Below are 20434 nucleotides of genomic sequence, written 5' to 3'. Positions count from 1 at the left end.
ATTCAAACGGGACTCATGCGCTGAGTTATTACTACACGGTTTTTCTCCCTACGCCGAGTTTGCTGAAACCTTTGTGAAACGTGAATGAAAAGACTAACATGGCGAAAGAACACCGTACATTCAAAGAGGAGTGCTCTTATATTGAGCGCTTAAATGGAAACTCGTTTCTTATCAAGAAAGGCTTTGTCTCAAACATGAAGGTAAGTGAACGCGCGCCAAACATCGGATCGGAAGCCCAACTCCAGCTGACTAGCGTGCGCGTCAAAATACATGTCCAACGATCTAATACGTGAGAATGATGATGATAAGCTATGTTCATCGAAATAAATCCCCGTACATCTGCCATATCCGTCAAAGTAATTTCCCTCTTTGAACTAAGTTTTGTTTCAAGAAAAATTGTTTCTGGGACAACTAGATTCCCCCCCCCCCCCTCCACCTTTTCAACCCACGTTACGATCAAATCCTATCCCCCTGCCACCCTCTCTCATGTCAGGAATATTTTCATTTTTTGTTTTGTTTTGATCCAGTCAGTCAATTCACGAACTACAGTCAAACCAGTCTTCAGTGGCACTGTATAATTTTAAGCACTCATCCTGTATTGAATGCCATTCCCATGGGTGACGGCTTAATACAGGTTTGACTGTAATGGAGAATTGTATTTGTCCTCACTTCCTCCATCAAACCCAAATTATATCCATGATTGACTTCATGACCCTTAATTTCTCTCATTTTCCTCAAGTTACTGACTGTGGCATTTTTCTGGAAATTGTCAATGTAAGAATGTTCTAATTAATTGGTACCATAAACAAATTTTTACATACTGTTTCAGATATAAGACTAGTAGAGGTGTACGTTGCAGCTATTCAACTCCAAAGTTTAAACTATTCTTTTTTTTTTCCTTTAAAGGTTGAAGGTATCTTCTATAAAAATGAGTTGCTTGAAAAGCTAATGTTTGATGAGCTGAAGCACTGGGCTGGAACTCAAGTTACAGTACTCTGAACATTTGGAATATAATACTGTTGTATTTCCTGCATTTGTCTTATTTCTTCATACAATTAAATGAAATTCCTCTCCATGTATTGGTGGTTTCCTTCTTGGTGTAAAGCAGATTGCAAATATTGCAGCTTTGCCTGGAATTGTTGGTGTAAGAATGATCATAACTTTTTCTTGTTGAAATTACAACTTAGTTTAATTGAAACTTGTTCAATCCTGGACCCAGTTGTTCAAAGGCTGATAAGTGCTAACCCAGGGTTAAATTTTAATCAGGGTATGTTTAATTCTTTGCTTAAAAGCCTTTTTAGAAAAATTTGCTATAGTTTTTCTAGGGCATCCAATCTTCAAATTGCAGACTAAAAGAATTGTACATACTGAATTTTATTTGAAAGCTTTCAGATATGAAATCAGATTTCACACTGACTATTAGTTATCTTAACTCAGCTTTTAACAAACTGACCCTGTACTCTTGGGAAGCAGAGAAAGTATAAAGTGGAGATGACAGAAGAGTTTCTTGTTATACAGTTTGTGTTTCCATAGAATTTTTACACAAAGACTTCACTTAAAGTGGTGCCAAATAGAGCATCCAGTTATCCAGTCACATCCAGTTATCCCATTATTTCTATGTTTGGGTTTGCTGAACTCTGTCTGTGGGAAAATTTTATTTCTTTCTCAATACATCTAGAAAATTCTGAAATTGAATTTGTCATCTCTGAAAGAACTTGTCATCTCATCAATCAAACTTTATGAATGACAATATACCCCCAGCCAGAGCAATTTTTAATCATTCTCTTTTGTTGAAAAGTACTTAATTTTGATAACACGCCAAAACAATACCACCAAACAACAATATCAAAAAAGGCTATGTATCTCAGTTTCTATTCTGAAATGTTTATTCATATTTTTTTTTTACTTGGCCTTCAGAGATCAGTTGGACTACCAGATGTTCATTCTGGCTATGGGTTTGCTATTGGTAAGTTACAATTCACACATTTGTGATAAATAAGGTGACATTTTGTCGTGAATATGTTTGTTGATTGTAGTTGTTTGAAGTATGGTGTCATGTTATTAAAAAAAAAAATCATACTTAATTTATTTGTCAACAATGAAGTTTCCTCGTCATAACTCAAAGTGAGAGCCCTTTGATGAAGTTTATAGTTTCTTTTCAAACTGGTAATGTGCTTAAAACAACTTCGGTTGTTCATCGTGAAAAATTCACTTTCTGAATTCAGTATAGTTGTTTGTCTTGCTATTAAGTCACTTTGGATGTGGAGCGTGACTTTATGACTGCATATCGTGTCTTCTTCATGCTATAAGGTTGGTAGAAATGCATGACATTATGGAACTCTCTGTTTGGCTGTGATTGGCTGGAATCCCACACAGTTGCATGGTGAGGTTATCGCTATAACTCTCTAGGTGGAGATTAGCAATAACGGCAGAGACCATACTCCTCACAGCTGCGCCTTCTGTCTTTCGTAAATTGGTCCAAGATAATAAGAGTATGTAGACCTCAATGCAAGGTTTGAAAAGTCTGCAATCTGACAAACGGTTATACTTCATATCAAGCGCTAGTGTCATCATCAAACGTTCATTTAGTTACAGCATCTAATGTGTTCAGTGTAAATGATATTGGAATACCTCCGATTTTCCATGGACATGTTATTTATTTACCACTTAGTTCAACCAAATGTGGATATTTCTGGAGCAAGCAATCTCATCACAGAAGAAAGATAACAAAGGAGGAGGAAGGGTGGTACACTTGTAAGGCAAAGAATGCAGCTGGCTTTTCCACCAAAGACATTGAAATTTCTGTAAAGTGTGTGTTTGTAAAGCTCACAACTGTATTATAAATCAATCATGCATTTGATATGTCTAAGGAGTGTGGATCAATAGTCAGTGGGCCTGACTTTAGATTAAGGGGTCTGGGTCTGAGCTAAGGGTAGGGTCGTTGTAGAAAATTATGGGAAAAATTGAAAAAATGCAAGGGCTTTCAACTATTACCTGCAACTGATTCACCAGCGAGGACCAGGTCCTGGATGAGTAATTCGTCACACCACTTGATTAGCTTTTTATTGCAAAGAACTGGAAAGTCTCTATACTTGTTCTTTTGTTCATTTTATAAAATATGATGGTTTCATGGGTAAGTTAGTAATATAGCAGCCTGACTGACATGGCTTTTGAAAGCATTTGTTTGATATTATCAAAAAGTGGTCCATTGTCTTCTTCTTCTTCTTCTTCATTTCAATTGTTATTTATTTATTTATTCCTTTTTTTAATATTATTTTTTTTCTTTTTGCATGTGGGGGGGGGGTGGCTTCTGATTTTGCAATTTTTGTTCATGTGCTTACTTTGCAGCTCCACCCCGTGTTAGTAATAATTTTGTAACTTTTGTTCATATGCTTACTTTGCAGTTCCACCCTGTGTTAGTAATGAGTGTAGAAATCTCACCATTGCATTGAACTCCACATTTACAAAAGAGTGTTATTTGAGAGGTGATCCACAAATCACGTCTGTCAACTGGACCAAGGATGGAGTGCTCCTTAGTAAAAACAACACCTTGGTTATTAGACAAGTGATGTTTAAAGATAAGGGCTATTATGAATGTACTGCTAAAAATGATTATTGCAAAGCAAACTGTTCCTTCTGGATTGATGTCACAGGTAAACTTTATATTGTAGTTTGTCATTTATCAAACTTTTAACTTAACAAAGCATTTGTTTTAAAGTTTAAGCCAAATTTAAATAGACCTATTTTTTTTCTCTTTTCATCCATTTCCTTTGAAAATGTTGACAACCAAGGAACTAAGGAGTCATGATCTTATGATACATTTTCATTAGAGTTAAAGGTAGTTCATCAACTTGGATATGAGTGTATCATTACCTAAATATTAATGACTGAAGTTGGAAAGAGATTACAAAGGAACATTCATATAACTTGTTTCAAATTACCAACTTTAGTACTCTTTTTTCTAGAAAAAGGTTCCTGGTCACATACAGTTGATTCTGACTTACACACACCCAGATTGTAAATGAAGCTAAATCCGTAACCAAAGAAATGATTAAAAACACCTTCCGCTTTTAAGAAATTGCAAATCCTGTGGTCTACTCTAACATTTTTATCCGTGAACTCATGTTAAAACGCACAATTTGGATACGTCAAATGACAGATTTTCTTTCTTTCTTTTTTTTTTAATACAGAATGCAAATGTTTTACATTGTTTTGATCATCAATGCCTAATAACTTTTGGAATTCAATATAAACTGTTAAAGAAAGGAAACTGGTAGTCATTGACCATGTGTTTTAACATCACACTCAACAACCAAAAAGAAAATGATGAATGTTATTGGGACGACTGGGACAAGTTAAGATTAAACAGTATCTCTTTATGCTAAGCGCGGAGAAAAACTTTGGAAAAAATTGACCATGTTCAAAAATAGGCTTGAACATCGCGTTTTTTTGTGACCATCACTATGCAAACCTTATTAATTTTGGATTTTTTTTTTTTAATTTAAGTCTCTCCCCAGACTATAGAGCCTCCAATAAAGCAGTCTGTTACCGAGGGAAACTCTGTGAGCTTTAGTTACCGAGCTTCAGGTGTGCCAACACCAACATAAGTCTGGGTTTTTAATAATGCTGACCTGTCATCTGGTATCAATCAATTCAATCACGAAGGAGAATCATTCCTGGAATTTTCAAGCGTCACAAAAGGGATGGAAGGGACTTACAAGTGTAAAGCAAGACATAAAGCAAATACAACTAGTTCCTCTGCAACACTGCGTGTATACGGTAAGTGTAATGAAAATGACGATAACCATGGCGATAAGGGTGACGAATGTGGACCAGGATTTTAATCAATTTCCTTTTTCTTAACGTAGGAAAAGCTTCTGCTCAAGTTGTTCCAGATCAGTATCCAGCACTCACAGCAGGAGACAACCTGACATTGACCTGCAACGTCTACGAAGAAACAATAAATGTAACTTGGAAAAAAGATGAAGACTCACCACCCGAAAGAGCAAAGATTGATACACGATTCGATGACAGAAAAAGTAAACTTGCTATAACTGAAGTTGTGAAGAAGGACAGTGTGTGTATTTTTGTGAGGCACATAACAAGCTCGGTTTTGTTGCCCTTTCCTCTTTAAAAATAAACGTCAAAGGTAAGCTGGTGTTACTGTTGTGTCTTAAAAAACATGAAACTCTACTGATTAAAAAGTATATTTCTGAGTAGATTGAAACTATTTTCCAGTTAAAGACGAAACAACTATGGGTCACCTGACCATTCGCATGAAATTACCTTGCCTCGCTCTATAAATTTCAGGTATTTCGCTTTTAAGAACAGGTGTCAATCACGGGTTAAAGAATGTACCAAGCTATTCCAAAGCTATTCCAAACAACTTGAATTTTATTAGTACTTTTGCTACTGTCGAGATTTGTCTAATGGTCATTTATCTATCTCACACAATTAGCTAAGCAAGTGCCACGAGCTATGCAAAGTTTCAACACTTTGTGGTATTACATTGGTGGAACAGTGGCGGCAGCGATTCTCATTTCGCCATTTGCCTGGTATTTCCGCAAGCGCCGAAGGACAGGCGACGTCCATTTTTCTGTATTATTTCAGATTTCTTTGTCTGAAAGTAAAAGAAGGAGATGTTTTATAAGAATAACTCACGTGCGGCCAAAAAATGCCAATTTTAGAGTGTTTTCGCATGTGTATATGGTGTCATCATGATTGTCATTTCTGTTATTGCTTGCGGTGTTTTTGCATGTGTATATGGTGTCATCATGATTATCATTTCTTTTATTGCTTGCGGTGTTTTGATAATATTTACAAATTAAGAAAATATCACGTCTCTCCTAATTTGCGCAACTTCAAATTACGCTGCCACTACACAGAAATTTTATCAGAATATTCGATTTAATAAATTAATGCAAAGTTTTACCTTCTTTGTCCCCTTTAATTCATCATTTGGAATTGCAGCTATGGCTCTGTAAGGCAACTCTCAAATCATCGGAAAAAAAAAAAAACACCATTACCTTCCTCATGGGTCATCAGCTTGCATGATGACGATAACAAAAATCATATCGCAGTGACTTTACTTTTATCGTGTTTATGATGCATTATTAACATTCATCAAGTGCTGTTAGAATCGGCTTCATTAGTTCCTTTGTTTAATTTTTTTTATCTCTTTAGTATCTTCTATCTATTTTCGGTTTGATTAATTCATAGATTTAATACTTTGAAAAAAAATTGAAATACACTAAGCAAACGACGAAGCCATTGTTGAACTTCGTCCAGTAGACAAAGTGTACTTAAATAACAATAATAACTGATATGTTTTGTAATAATTTATGCTCCTGGTTTAGTAAAAACATTGTTTCTCACTATCGGCAAGAGAGATTATCTCGCCAATCAAGTTATCCTGGCAAATCAATTTTTCCTCCTGATTTCTCTTTTCTTTTTATCATTTTTCTTTGTTTTGAACCTGAAAGTATACAATGTTGGTTACCTATATTTAGTTCTGACCAAGAGCAGTGAAACGTGTCCTGCTTCAAGACGTTATTGGACGAGGGGCGTTCGGAGCCGTATGAGTTCACCAAATTATATATTGCATTACTGCTAGTGATTTGCTTAACTTTCAAGTTACCTTTATTTGAAAACAAGCGATTGCATTGTTATTGATATTTAACGTTTTGCTGTTAGTATCAAATGCTTTTGTCATAAACGGAGAGAACAGTCTTAATAGAGTGTGAGTTAATTCAAATTAAGAATTTTCTTAAGTGTTTTCGATTCGTACGAGAGAAAAAAAACGCTATTTAAAGGGTACTTGCTGTGGAAGACGGAAACAATTTTGTTATGGCAAAATGGAATGCTTGTTTAAAAACTGGACGAAATGAGAGCACGTATGAGCGTTTAATTTTGTAAACTATTCAAACACAATAAGTTTTATTTAACATAATGTAAGACACTCTATTTAATATCTGCAATAAAAAGATTAGAGGCTTATCTTATGACTATAAGTATCCTCATTAAGATTTTGGATAACGTCATCAGGCTGAAGCGATTGGCACATCTACAAAATAGCATTTTATGTATATCACTAAATAAAATATCTACATTTTTAACTCGTGAATTGCGCGCATGCGCAAGAGCGAGTTATAGATACGATGTGGGGAATAGCATTCGCTCGCTCGCTCGATTGGTCGATTCCTGTAAACTTTTTTTAGATTTTAGGCTTTTGAGTGCATTTTATAGTTTTTGGCGAGCAATAAACAGACGAAATGGCGACCTTTGTTGCTAAGAATAGTGGTGGGGTGAAAAAGAAGCCAATGATAATCTTAAAAGAGTTTTTTTTTTTCGTTTTAGTTTCAACAAGTGGCGCCAGCGACTGGCAGGCATGCAAGGATTCACACTGAAATAACAGAACAACCTTCGTTTTTCATGAAATTGTAATTTACAGTCCTTGAACTTGAAAACAATCCGAAGATTCATTGAAAATATCACTTACTGCGAAGCGCTCGGAGTTTACAGATGTTCAAAAGCTTTTTCTGTTATAGCGTGAGATTGAGGACAAAATTGATCATTACGTTTCGTCGCGTGTGTTTTTCCTGTGAGAAGCAACAAAAGATGCCGGCGACTGACGAAATAACAAGTTAACACGAAAATCAGATAACACCTAAACAAACAATTTTAGCTGCCGATTTTCAGTGAATTTTTAAAGAACAATTTTCTTTTAAGTTTCAAGACAATTTGAAGATTCAACATACAAACAACGTACTAAAATGCGAAAGTTACACACCACAAAATTGATAAATAGGCCTGAAATGAAATTCTATCTTGTTATTGATCATACGTTGCCTAGCACGTGACCTAAATCTACCCAGGCGGAGATCCAAAATGACGGTGGCAGGCTTGGCTTAGTTATATCACTCAAAACTCGTTCCCGTTTGTCTCATTTGATAAAGAGGGAATCGTTAATGTTTTCATTAAGACAGTATTGCCTTGATTTTCTAATATTTACAACGAAAGACAGTAAATTTCACTTTTCACCCACATTTACTTCCAACCTTTTCTTTTGAACCAGAAACAAAAATGATAGACGTTTAAAACACATGACATCATCCACCTTGTCAAATGTAATAGCATGATCATTTCAATTGTAATGCCTCATATCAAACTCTTTCCCCAGCGCGATGAACATTTGTTTTTCTCGGTTCCAGGTGTACGCGACCATGCACATGCTCTCCGTTGCGAATTTTCAAAATGGCGGACAGGCTAAATAGGGAAATAAAAAAAGCAAAGTGATTTTGCAACAAATACTTAACATAAACCCCCGTTAGAAAGGCGAATCCACGATAGAAAGATACAAAACTGTATGATATTGAGATCAGGGAGGTTGACAAAATCAACAAGAGAGGTTGAAAATTCATTACGTTCGCCGTTAAGCACATGCTTCGATGAATGGACACCCTTCAGGGCCAATAGAGGATCTGGATATTTTCCGTTTGTTCGCAGCGAAAAGCTGTTCATTCCCTCGGAAAATTCTCTAGAGGATAGAAAAGAATCGTTCCATGGCCAACTTGCTCGTGAAATAAAGAAAAAGCTTTGGTCTGGACAGCGAGAGGACCCTGATATAAACATAGGCCTTAATGTTGACCAAGATGTTCTCATGGAAGGTCTAGGGAGCGTTTTGCCCGGCGTTCTTCAAAGAGGAAAGATGGTTTACCAATTGGAGTCAAATAGGGTGCTTGATTCATATCTGGGGCTGAAGTGGGATGAAAGAATTTTAAATGTAGGTGAAGATTTTGCCTATGTAATTCCAGGAACTATCAAGTATTGGCTGGGACAAAGAAGTCCAATCATTGAATACAAGCTCATCATTGTAGGTGTTCTTAAACCCTTTCATAACCTGCTGCCTCCAGGAACTGAATCCTGTTTTTCTTCAGAAACAGTTGTTTGAGGGCATCAACCCCTTTGTGAATTGTGGATCTGAAGAAATCTTTAGAAGCTCTATTATTGTATTTTTCCAAGCCATGCTGTGTGTAATATGCTATGTTCTGATAAAGTGACAGGAACTCAGGAACATTATAACATAGTGCATGCATGTAGGGAGTGACATCTTTTGCTTGGTAAACTTTGAGAAAGTGCTCAAACCATGATTTGATATTTCTTTGCAGTTCAAGAATAACCTCTTCAGATGTAAAATCTAGCCTCAAATCACCAATTATGTCCATAAATTTAGCCCAGATCACTTGTATGTCTTTGTTTTGACTGCAAAGAGGGACAAGCATAGGTCAGAATGTTTATATTCTTAAAGAGTTTCAACTTTTCTGGTTCGGTAAGATCTCTATATTCCAGCTTTTTGCTCTCTTTGTTGATTCTAAAATTAAAAGTGATTCCCATACTTTTGATAAATTCTTCATAACATGCCATGTGTTTATATTTATCTCTTGGGAATCCATCAGAGGTTTTTTTTTCTCAATAGCATCACTTCTTCTCAGCTCTCTTATGAACAAGTTAATCAAAACATCTGAAATCCTCAGAAAAGAATGTAATGTATCTATGATGACAAGGTCCATAGGTATAAAATCAAATAATGGTTGTGCCTTACAGTTTAATTTCCTTCCAGTGGAAAACCTTGCTATTTTAACTTGCTTGCTATTAATTGACCATGTTTTGCTTGTGTCCCACCGTTGCTCCCTGGGACACTTGCACCACACACAAGCATAATCCTCATTTGCCCTGCCTAAACCACATAACAGTGCTAAAAATTTCAAATATCCACGTAAAAAGTATTCAATTTTATAGGTGCAATTATTTGCACTTATCTCCTTTAAGTTTGACATTTCCATTCCAAGGTCTACTAGGCTGTCTCTCAGATTATCATATGTCTCTGTAGTTTTTATAACAGCAAGTATATAATTTCCCTTCTCACCCATTGCCACATCCTTTTCATGGAGAATAGTGAAAGTGAAGTTGACAACTGTAAGCCCCTTTCCAATATTTGTACCATCACCACTAAGCTCGATCTTAATAGTTTCTCCATCATTGATTTCTCCATTCTTCTGAAGCCTAACAATGTGCTCTTGCAAGCTTTCTGCAAATCCTAACTGAACACCTTCAGCATCTCCTGGTGTTGGTTTCAAGTTCCATTCACTGTTTAGCTCATTAATTCACTTCTTGATGGAATATATATTGGGGAGATCATTAGCCTTAATGGCAATTTCATGCCAGGCCTCATTTGAAATCATGAATTTATCTTTGAGGTAAAGCCACATATTTATGTTATCAATGCCATCATTATTAAGGGCCTTTGGGTCAGACTCTGTAAATGGCAGCTCTCCCTCTCCAGCAAGATTGAAAGTTTCATATTGATTAGTCTCAGTCTTGAGGACTTCAATTTTGGTTGCAACAAATTGTACAGCCCAAGAAAGGAGAGTGTAGTTTGGCACTCCTCCTTCAGTTGGTTTTTAATTCTCTTTTGATGGTGCTTAGAATAGTCATTAAACTTCTTCTTAGCTGGGCCTCTACCTTTTTTCCCATTTGTAATCACTTTTTTAGCCAACTGAATAAATTTTTTATTGTAGAAGGCCCCTTTCTTCTCAGCTTTCTCGAGGGCTTCTCGGGCTTTTTTATCCACTCGCAATCGCTTTACCTTCTCCTGTACCAAAGATTCTTCTAATTTTATTTTTTCTCCCCTCAACTGGCTGTTCTCATCTTTAAGCTGATGTACATCAACCTCGTTGTAATACACCTTAAATCGATACCGAGGGCCCGTTTCCAAATTGCTAAGAAGTGCATTTAATTGCCACGATTACTAGCTTTCTTGACAGCTTTCTGAAAACAGAATATTTTCTTTCTGAAGACTTCTGATATATGGCTATTGATTATTATACCTCGTATACCTGATTGCTCAAACACTTTGTTTACAATCATTGAAACGACCGACTCATGGTTTTCTCTGAAAACTTCTTTGCTTTGAAATATTATAGATTAGTAAGCTGAAACGAAAAATTAATCAGGGAAGTTCACGAAAAATCCAGCGAACAAGCTTAAAAAAGACATTTAATTAGACTTCATACTGCGATGAACTTCACAAATCTTACTTATTTATCTCGTAAGTAAACAATGGCAGATTAATACCCGAAGTGCTTTCTGAGTTTCCCGATCCCTCTCCTACTGCTTTCACGCTCACCAAATAGGAAAAAATCAAAAGGAGGAAGATACAGCTGTTTTGAAACGCCATTTGACGAGGGTAAATCTGCTTTTTGTTCGACACTTTACATATCAAAACAAAGGAAATTTGTTCCTCTTTTTGATTCAGGCGGTACATTTTTAAATTGCGCTTGCGTAAAAAAGATATCGCCCGAGACGCTTCGCTCGGTTGTGTTTTGAACAAAAACGCCTTGTTAATTTCACGCAACCGCTCGGAGAAAAGGTTAAAATGACGGGGGAAAAACTTTACCTTCAAGTTAGAAAATTAGCGAAATAGAAAGCCACAACATTATAGTTTAATATTTCAGAGGTACATTGAGTGCTTTTTCCGTAGAGAATCCGCACGATGGTAAAATGTTCGAAAATTACACTCGATTTGAGTGGGGCGTTGAAGTGGGCGTGGTCACTATATTCATGTTAAGACTATTTGTACCCCATGAGTTTGATATGCTTATCCCAACGTTACTTTGTTTCTTTGCTACATTAGCGAACACTGAACTACTGCTAGTACTCGAGATATGACAATCAACCACAAAATTCCCTAAACCAGATAACATTAAACATAATCTAAAAAATCATGTGTCAATTCACGAGTGGGTGTTTGTCTAAGGAAACCTTGAGTTTGTCATCATAATAACAAAGGAGGCAGTAAGGATTTTTCCATGTTTCGCAGTTATGAAATACACCGGCAGTCGAAGAATCAGCAATATGTCTTAACTAATTTGATAATTTCAAGACCCACTTGAAGAATAAGTTGTAAATGCCTCTGTTATCAATGTTCTGATCCACTGTATTGCCGAAGTGTTTCATTCCAGATTGACTGACCATGGCATATATCTCCGCGATTTATCTTTCCTCTGATATAATACTATGCCGGCTGAAGAAAATCACAAATTTTTATTATTTCGTTTATTACCATTATTATTATCATTATTACTATTTATATTATTATTTATCTATTCAATATTACTTTTTTATCAACTATAAATCGCAGCTTATTAATTACCACCTCAGAACCAACGTATAGGCTTTTTACCCCGGGGTTTGCATAATGGCAGAGATCTAATTAACCAATTGAGCAAGTGCTTTATGAAATTTCCCACGACCTCGAGTCAGATATTTCAATCTGGACTTGAATTTAAAAAAGTCGCTCTAAAAGTGCGTGCGAATTTGGTTAAAATTCCAAAGAAAAAGAATCCTAAAAGCGTACTGGGTCTTAAAATAGAAATCCAATGCAAGAGAATTCTGGAAGTGCGCGAGATATCAACGTAACAATTGAAGGAAAGAAAACCTTAAAAGTTTAAACGATACTTACGTAACAATCCAATGGAAGAGGATCTTAAAGGTACGCGAGATATCAAAGTAATAATCGAATGTAAGCCAAGCCTAAAATGCACAAAATACTAATGCACCTTTCTAATAAAGGAGTATCCTAAGAGTACATGATAATCTAACGCAATTTCAATAAAAAAGAATCCTAAAACTGTGCGGAATATTAAGGTAAAAAATCTAGTGGAAGAGAATACAAAAAGTGTGCGAGATATTAACGTAACAATAGAGTGAAAGAGGGCTACGCTCTTGCACTTCCAGCAAGGCCTTCATTCTTCTCTTCTGGGAGCTGTACTCTTGCACTTCCAGCCCGGTCTTCATTCTCTTCTTTCGGGGGGTTCCACTCTTGCACTTCCAGCGAGGTTTTCATTCTCTTCTTCTGCGTGGTACACTCTTACACTTCGAGCCAGACCTCAATTCTCTCCTTCCAGGAGGATACGCTCTTGCAATTCCAGCCAGGTTTTCATTCTCTTCTCCTGGGGGGCACATTCTTGTGCTTCCAGCCAGGCCTTTATTCTCTTCACTTCACTCTCTTCTTCTGAGAGCTACCCTCTTGCACATGACTTTGTTCAAAGGGTACATTTTAAAGTCATTAGGAGCATCTGGAATATGATTAACTACGTGTCTGTCGTTTTTCAAACGACAAAAATTCATTTCAGGATCGATGACTTATGATGAATTATGGGATGACCATATTTTTCGAGAAGAGCATGAATTTGAAAGAGGATTATTATTATTATTAATATTATTATTATTATCATTACCATTATTACTGTCATCGTTATAGATCGTTTTCAGTCACGTGACCACTTTACAATTGGCCGCCATATTGGTGCACATGTAAACAGTGAACTCGTATCGCGTGAGCTCTAAAAAAAGGTTTTGTGTGCGATTTTTGGCTGTGGAACCCGAACTGTTCGTGATAAAGGAGTTTATATGGCAAGAATTCCTTCAGTTGTAACGAATCAAGGCGACGAAATAAGAATTCTTAGCGAGGAAAGGCGAAAAAATGGATTTCTGCCATCAGCCGAAAAGACCTCACGGACAGCATTTTGGAGCACGCACGAGTCTGTGGTAGACATTTTATCTCAGGGAAAGCTGCAAACCTGTGGGATAGGTACAATCCAGATTGGATTCCAACCCAGAATTTAGGCCATAATAAATGTGATGCCGCAGAAAAGCTTCAAGCAGATCTAGAAGCTGCCGGGAAACGAGACGAGAGGGTCAGAGATCGTGAGATGAAGCGTGTTGCGGCAGAAAATGAAAAGCGGCTCAGGGAAGAAATCGAGGCCAAGCGACAAAAAATTGGCGAACCAGGGGAAAAGGTCAGTGACATTTCTTTCAATTTGGACTCAGCGATGGAAGTGGAAACTGAAACAGGGACAGCTACTCAAACTGAGGAGTTCGATTATTTATTTCACATCTCGACTGCCAAACCACCATTCGATGAGGCTTACTTCGCAAATGACAACGAGAAGGTGAGATTTTACACTGGATTGCCTGCTTATGATGTCCTGCAAACAGTTTTACCGTATGTTTCGAAATTCGTTGTAACAAAGTCGCCAACTTTGTCACAGTTTCAAGAATTTGTTCTCACTTTAATGAAACTTAAACTGAACATGCCAATGCAGGATCTTGCTTACTGCTTTGGTATTTTCATTGCAACAGTTTCAAGGACATTCTCTGCATGGATGGTCGTCCTTGATGCTAGATTAGCCTTTCTCATAAGGTGGCCAGAGCGTGAGGACTTATGGCAGACCATGCCTCAATGCTTTCAAGTTGCCTTTGGCAACAAAACTACAGTAATTATTGACTGCTTTGAGGTCTTCATCAATAGACCGTCCAATCTCATGGCCAGAGCATGATGTGATGTGATGTGCGTGACTGTTGGCTTGGTGTTTGTTGTCATGTGCGTGACTGTTGGCTTGGTGTTTGTTGTATCCAAGACCATGCGCGCAGTTTATTGTTCCATCTTTCTCGGTAATGATCCAGATTGGAATCAAGGCCTCGTTCATCCGCTGAGAGTGCCGCACTTTCGCCAACACGACAAACTTGCTTGCGACCATATGCCCTTGCACGTTGTAAACAAACCCCGAAACCATTTGATTGTAAGCTTCCAGACTGTGAAAGGCTTTAAATTGCTTTTGCGTGTAAAAGCTGGTCTCAAGAACCAAATAACAGAGTAAATCTGTCGATTCAACCGGCGGAAGACAGTCAGGTTCGAAGTGTTTCCCCTCTATCAAGGCAGGATCGATTCCAATCGTCGAGATTTTCTTAACGTAGCGCTCTCTGACTTTCCCATCCAGCTTTTTAGCGTAATCAATCAGAGAGTGGAATTTGAACAACATTGTCAGGATCAGACGAAGAATTTTTTTTTTCCTCGGAAGCCATGATTTTCGACTGTGAACTGAGAAGAATTATAACTTTGGACTCTGTTTGCATATATTTCTTACTGAAACACGTGACTCGGATGTGCACCAACATGGCGGAAATTATTTCTGTGACGTCACGTGAAAACGATCTATTCTTGGCGGTTACAGCGTAAACCAACTGCTGTAACACTACACCAGTTCGGTTTGTACAAGACCATTTGTCGTTACGCTAAACTGTTTTACTTTACGGTGACCAGATTGATGCGAACTAAACCATTGCGGCTTCGATAAACCATTTGCCGATAACTTCAGCCATTTCACACTACTCTGAACCGTTTGTGTCAAGTCACTTAACCAAAGTACAATTAGCTGAATCGTTTGTCATGAACCATTTCATTTAACACTTGGCCACTCGTGTTTTTATTGAATCAGTTCAACAAGGGTGGCTACACAGTTTCTGAATTGTGCAAAACTTTTTTTGTTTAAATATTTCATTTCACCCAAGGCGACTTGTCTATTTGTATTTTAAATAAATCTCTTAAGATAAGATAAACCGTTCTCCAAAAGACAATTAGATCATTTCTGTTTATTACAAACCATTTATTATGCCTATATTTTTAGCGGTGACGGCCGCCTATACATACCACCCGGAGTTCAAGTATTTAAAGCCTCACTGATCTGATGAACCATCGAGGATCGACATTCTGTCTCACGACAATGATTGTTTACAAAGTAGTTTGTCACCCATTGTGTTCAGTTTTCCAGAGATCCTGGGGCGCGATAGTCTATTTTAATTTTAGTTCAACCAATCAGATCTCATGTTTTGTTGAAATTTACTTGCTGTGATGCAGAGCGCAATGTCATAGTGCTCCATCTTAACTGTGCCCTGATCCCGTAAGTCGATACAGGATTTCCTCTTAAGGAGATTATTTTTTTTATCTTTTTTTTTTCTGTCGGTCTTGCGAAATCGTTCCAGATGTTATGTGACAACTGATTTTTACTTGCCAACGAAGGCAATAGGAACAGCTGCGAGTGCTCTAAGGTACTTTTAATTTTTATCTCATGTCACACAAGAACTGCTTTCTTCTTTTACAGCCATAACTACCCTTGGTCAATTCAAAAATGGTGTGATCAACTCTTGAAAACATCAAACACTCCAGAGGATATAACCAACAACAGGTTAGAAAAAACGTCTTCAACTAGATATTATTTGACAGCCGTGTTGAAGTGCTCAGGAGTGCTTACACCCTTCACCTGATCGGATTTGCAGTTTCCTCCAAAACGGACAGACATCGCCGTTGCGGCGCGTAGTGAGTTAAATGCGCCGAAACGTTTTCGTATCAACTATGGGAACTCATTCTGTGACAGAGTCATACTTTTAGCGTCATCACTTAAAATTCCTAGAGGCGCAGCAGTCTTTTGTCAGGGATAACAGTGATATTATCGTCACTCGATCGATTCTTGTAATCGGCCATTCTTCACAATTTTTGTAATACAGTGGTTTAATTCCTGAAATAATTTTTCTTCCGTGTAAACTCTGCTATCAGTGACCTGCAAGCACGAGTGCCCGTGAACTATTTTTTAGTCTTAACATGCCACGTTTCCGTACGTAAGCTAACAATATCCTCTAATAGTTAAGTAACGTGGTGAGGAAATGAGAGAAAAGGAGAGGCAAAAATGTTTATTTTAATGGGTAGATGAGACCAACATGCAAATGCAAAGCAGCTGTTATCATAGGTTGAGACTAATGTAATCACCTGAGGAGGAGAGGAGGGGGAGGAGGGTGGACAGGGGAGGGGGGGTGGACAGGGGAGGGAGGAGGGTGGACAGGCACAAAGCTGAAAAAAGGGGAAAAATAGAGAAGGAAATTCGTTTTAATATTTATAGAAGCAAACACAGTCTAGAAATTTTCTGAAATTTTACTCGGTCGAATCCCAAAATGCGCTCTGGAACTTACCAGTATGAAACTCAAACATATACCTAGTGTACATAAAATATACATAACTTTCATGAAAATTATTTGCTTCACTTGCGTTTTTGTGTCTATTGTGCATTCCTTCCAGCAAGGCTGTACTCATCACATTGTGGTGTCGGTAAGTCTATAAACCTTTCCCCAAGCCCCCCACGGTTTTCAAAATGGCAGACTGTTTGTTCTGGGTATCATCTCTGTATTTCGACCTGCTATCGATTTGAATGTAAGAGCTACGTCGCTACGTATCCGTTTTACTTTGAGCACATCTAAAAATTAATATCCTTTGAAGAAGAATGTGAATTGAATGGGAAAAACCATAAAAGGAAAAAAAAAACAGTAACGACAACAAAATTTGACGTGACCAGGGCTCAAAACTCAAGTGAAATAGCACTAAGTATGTGTTACACACTCCCAACCAGGTCCCTATTTTTGCATAACAACAACAAAGGACATGGTCTCGCTCTTTTCTGAATCCCAGTGTACATTGCGGTACATCAACTTTCTCTTCTCCTGAAAATCGTCTTTTGCTCTAACTTCGAATATTAACTGCCTCGAGTTTGTTAACACGCTTCATGAGGAATAAAAGTAAAAGAAATAAAAGATTCTCAGCACATATATTTGAAAGATGAAAACCCCCGTGTTCGTGGGGAAAAGGTGAGTATAAACGTCTTGCAAACGCTTTCGAAGACTGTTATTCATCACTCAGTAATATTGATTCGAGACCTTTTTGAAAGGGAAACGAGGTGTAACGAGTTGTCAGGATCAAGGTTAAACAAACAAGAAAAGAAACTTGACGGACAATGTACAAGCATCTTGCAATCTTTCACGCAAAGCGTTTTTTCTTGACAAAACAAACACAAGAACCTGAATTTTTTTTAGTTGGTCTTAACCAATTCATAGCAACTTCAAGCAAAACATGCCTCATTATTTATCCTTACCAGAGCATAACGCCATTTGTCGATTCTTTTCTATTATGCTAAAAATCGTAAATAAAGATGGAAAGCTCTCCTGGGGGTGGGTTTGTCTTTTTAAAAGGCAGTTTTCTCACTTTTTTGATTGTTTTATCTATCATTTATTTTTAGGGAGAGAGAATATCTTTAAAATATGATAAGAATATCCAAAAATTGGTTTACGATGATTAAAAAAGACGAAGTTTGACACGTACTGCAAATGACGAGCAAAAAATTCCTCGACTTGACGTCTTGAAATCGAAACTTACCCACTTTTCTTTCAGTATCACACGATTGCTGGTATTTTTATCTCGGATCTCAGGTTTTTCCCTCATTATCGAAATAACTGATTGACAAAATTTTAGTTCTGAAAAAAATTTGCAGCACATTTTTGACCAATAAAAACAACAAAAACAAAACAAGACAAAAACAAATACAAAAAACAAACAAAAATCAACTGAAAGAGGCTGTTAAGCAGGCTAGCTGAACAGCGCCGTTTGTGGTAAGCATCTAGATTTTTGTAATTTTGACAATGATAACCTGAAATTCACTTTTTTTCCTGGCAGACCCAATATTCAAAGAACGCAACGTTGAGTGAAATAAAGACTCAGCTTTTTTAGAGCTGAACTTATCCCGTCAACCAAGTATTCAGATATTTTATGCTGACTTCTTCAAACAGTAGAGACTAGGAAGCTGCAGATCCAAAAATGTTGACGTCCTCGCAGGCTGATAACGGTAGGAAAACCACCTTCACAAATAGCACCTGAAAGTGTCTTAAAAATAGCTAACGCTACCATTGTTGCTGCTGCAGTACTTGTGAAAAACGCAAAGCACAAACAGCTTTGACATTTTCCTCCTATCAATTGCATATCCCCTTATGACATGATTGATGCACTCTTCAATGATGGAGAAAGCTTGGGTTTAATGGATGTTTTTCCAATAATTATTACTGCATATTGTCACCATCTATGTCGCCTTTCGGTGTACGCGCGCGTTGCAGACCTATTTCCTTTGTTTTTGCTTTAACCATGGTACTTCATTCTCTTTCAGGCTCCACGGCGCAGCCTCCATTCTCGTATCCATCAAGTATTAAACTCACCTTCGCCATCTTATACGCTGCAATCATTTCAATGGCCTTAGTTGGAAACATTTTGGTGATCTATATTCTGTACAAGAGGCCAGAAACAAGAAGATTAACAAGCTTCATGTACGTCAACCTCGCTGTGGCCGACCTACTCGTAACAGCTGTTGTCATGCCTCAGTCGATGGAACTCATCATTTTGGATAATCTGTGGATCGATGGAACATTTGGTGAATTACTTGCCAAGCTCATCATGTTTGTTTTCTTCGTGGCGGTCACAGCGTCCGTCTTCTCTCTAACAGCCGTGGCTTTTGACTTCTTCTTCGGCATTGTCCTTCCCATGCAAAAGTTCCCTCGCTTTAGGAACAAAAAGATCTTGGTTCCCACAATTTGGATCACTTCAATGTGTCTGATGACTCCATGGCTGATCACAATCAAAGTTAAGAACTCCAGGATAGAATTTAAGTTTACTCAGTTTGGTGAGACTCAAGCAGCTTTGAGAGGTATCTTTCTTTATATCGTAGTCACCATCTACTTGTTGCCCCTAGTTACCATGTGCATTCTCTATGGACACGTCTGTCACACACTGCACAAGCACAAACTGCCGGGCATTGCCATCAACAATCACGCAAGAACTCGGGCCCATGCTACCAAGCGTCAAGTTATTCATATGTCGATCGCTGTCGTTGTTGCCTTTGCACTTTGCTGGCTTCCAGCGCATGCGTATCATATGATTTTGGCCATTGACTTTAGTGTGCGGGAATCGCTGCCATATTATTTTATGCTGTTATGCTATTGGTGTGGACATGCAAACAGCGTTGTTAACCCGTGGCTCCTGATATACCTTAAGAAGAAATTCCGTGCCGCATTTAAGAGAATGATAACTTATCCATTATCGAGAATCTCATTTGCTAGCAAGAATAATGAGAGCGTAAGAAGTGTAACTAGACTGCCTATCAGAGACCCGATTTTCCAAGTAAGAGAACATTACCAGTTTACAAGTTCTGTGTGAGGATTATTGTTAACTCTTCATAGGTTTTATTATATTCAAGTTCTAACATTTGCAAGCTCATTACAAGTCCAGTGACCAGCAGGCTAAATTAATTGAATTCAGATCGATGGATTACGACTCTGCAGAACGTGATCCACTAAATCAAGGGTTTTGTCTCCATGCAGCATTTGGCTCGCATAATGGTGTAATACATATAATAATATACAATATAATCATTATCATAGAAAATGTGGATTTTTACCGCCTTGATGTGCAAGTGTTAAAATGAAGAATTGTGTAGAGATCTAGTTGCCTCTCATTTTCGCACTTTTCTTTTCATTTCGGATGCTGTTTGTCAAACATGTCATAAAAAACCTTAGCGATACCCGGCATCTGTCTGGGAATTGAGATCTGGCCCGCACTCGACAGAGTGGAGGAAGTAGAGCCTTCAAAAGAAACAAAACAAAACAAAACAAAGATTCACTTTACCATGACAATGCAAATTGCGTTCGAAATGAAATAACTCGTAAAGAA

General features: G+C 37.6%; 2 protein-coding genes across 5 annotated transcripts; both read left to right on the top strand.

Annotated features, from left to right (window-relative positions):
• Nucleotides 1-71: 71 nt before the first annotated feature.
• Nucleotides 72-6563, top strand: LOC149045343 (uncharacterized). Of its 4 annotated transcripts, XM_089208159.1 has the most exons (6): nucleotides 72-200; nucleotides 907-2035; nucleotides 2132-3653; nucleotides 4507-4779; nucleotides 4869-5149; nucleotides 5459-6563. In XM_089208159.1, the coding sequence occupies exons 4-5, from the start codon at nucleotides 4704-4706 to the stop codon at nucleotides 5132-5134; spliced, it is 342 nt and encodes a 113-aa protein (XP_089064285.1). In that variant the 5' UTR covers nucleotides 72-200; nucleotides 907-2035; nucleotides 2132-3653; nucleotides 4507-4703; the 3' UTR covers nucleotides 5135-5149; nucleotides 5459-6563. The 4 variants fall into 4 exon arrangements, with proteins under 4 accessions (XP_089064285.1, XP_089064284.1, XP_089064283.1 ...); XM_089208158.1 differs by having other exon boundaries at nucleotides 907-1966; nucleotides 2672-3653; nucleotides 4869-6562; XM_089208157.1 differs by lacking the exon at nucleotides 72-200 and having other exon boundaries at nucleotides 1997-3653; nucleotides 4869-6562.
• Nucleotides 6564-15201: 8638 nt separating this feature from the next.
• On the top strand, nucleotides 15202-20149 carry LOC149045342 (tachykinin-like peptides receptor 86C). The gene is made up of 2 exons (XM_089208095.1): nucleotides 15202-16085; nucleotides 18395-20149. Exon 2 carries the CDS (start codon nucleotides 18797-18799, stop codon nucleotides 19919-19921), a length of 1125 nt encoding a protein of 374 aa, XP_089064221.1. The 5' UTR covers nucleotides 15202-16085; nucleotides 18395-18796; the 3' UTR covers nucleotides 19922-20149.
• Nucleotides 20150-20434: the final 285 nt, after the last annotated feature.

Source organism: Pocillopora damicornis, chromosome 5 (genome assembly GCF_964200805.1).
Source record: "Pocillopora damicornis chromosome 5, jaPocDami1.2, whole genome shotgun sequence".
NCBI lineage: Eukaryota > Metazoa > Cnidaria > Anthozoa > Scleractinia > Pocilloporidae > Pocillopora > Pocillopora damicornis.
This window is presented reverse-complemented; position numbering and strand designations above follow the sequence as displayed.

Bases quoted from the DNA above. Each gene is read 5' to 3' on its own strand.
- LOC149045342 (XM_089208095.1), top strand. From the start codon at position 18,797: ATGTCGCCTTTCGGTGTACGCGCGCGTTGCAGACCTATTTCCTTTGTT.
- LOC149045343 (XM_089208159.1), top strand. From the start codon at position 4,704: ATGGAAGGGACTTACAAGTGTAAAGCAAGACATAAAGCAAATACAACT. The intron at 4,780-4,868 runs GTAAGTGTAATG...TTCTTAACGTAG, and splicing joins TGCAACACTGCGTGTATACG to GAAAAGCTTCTGCTCAAGTT.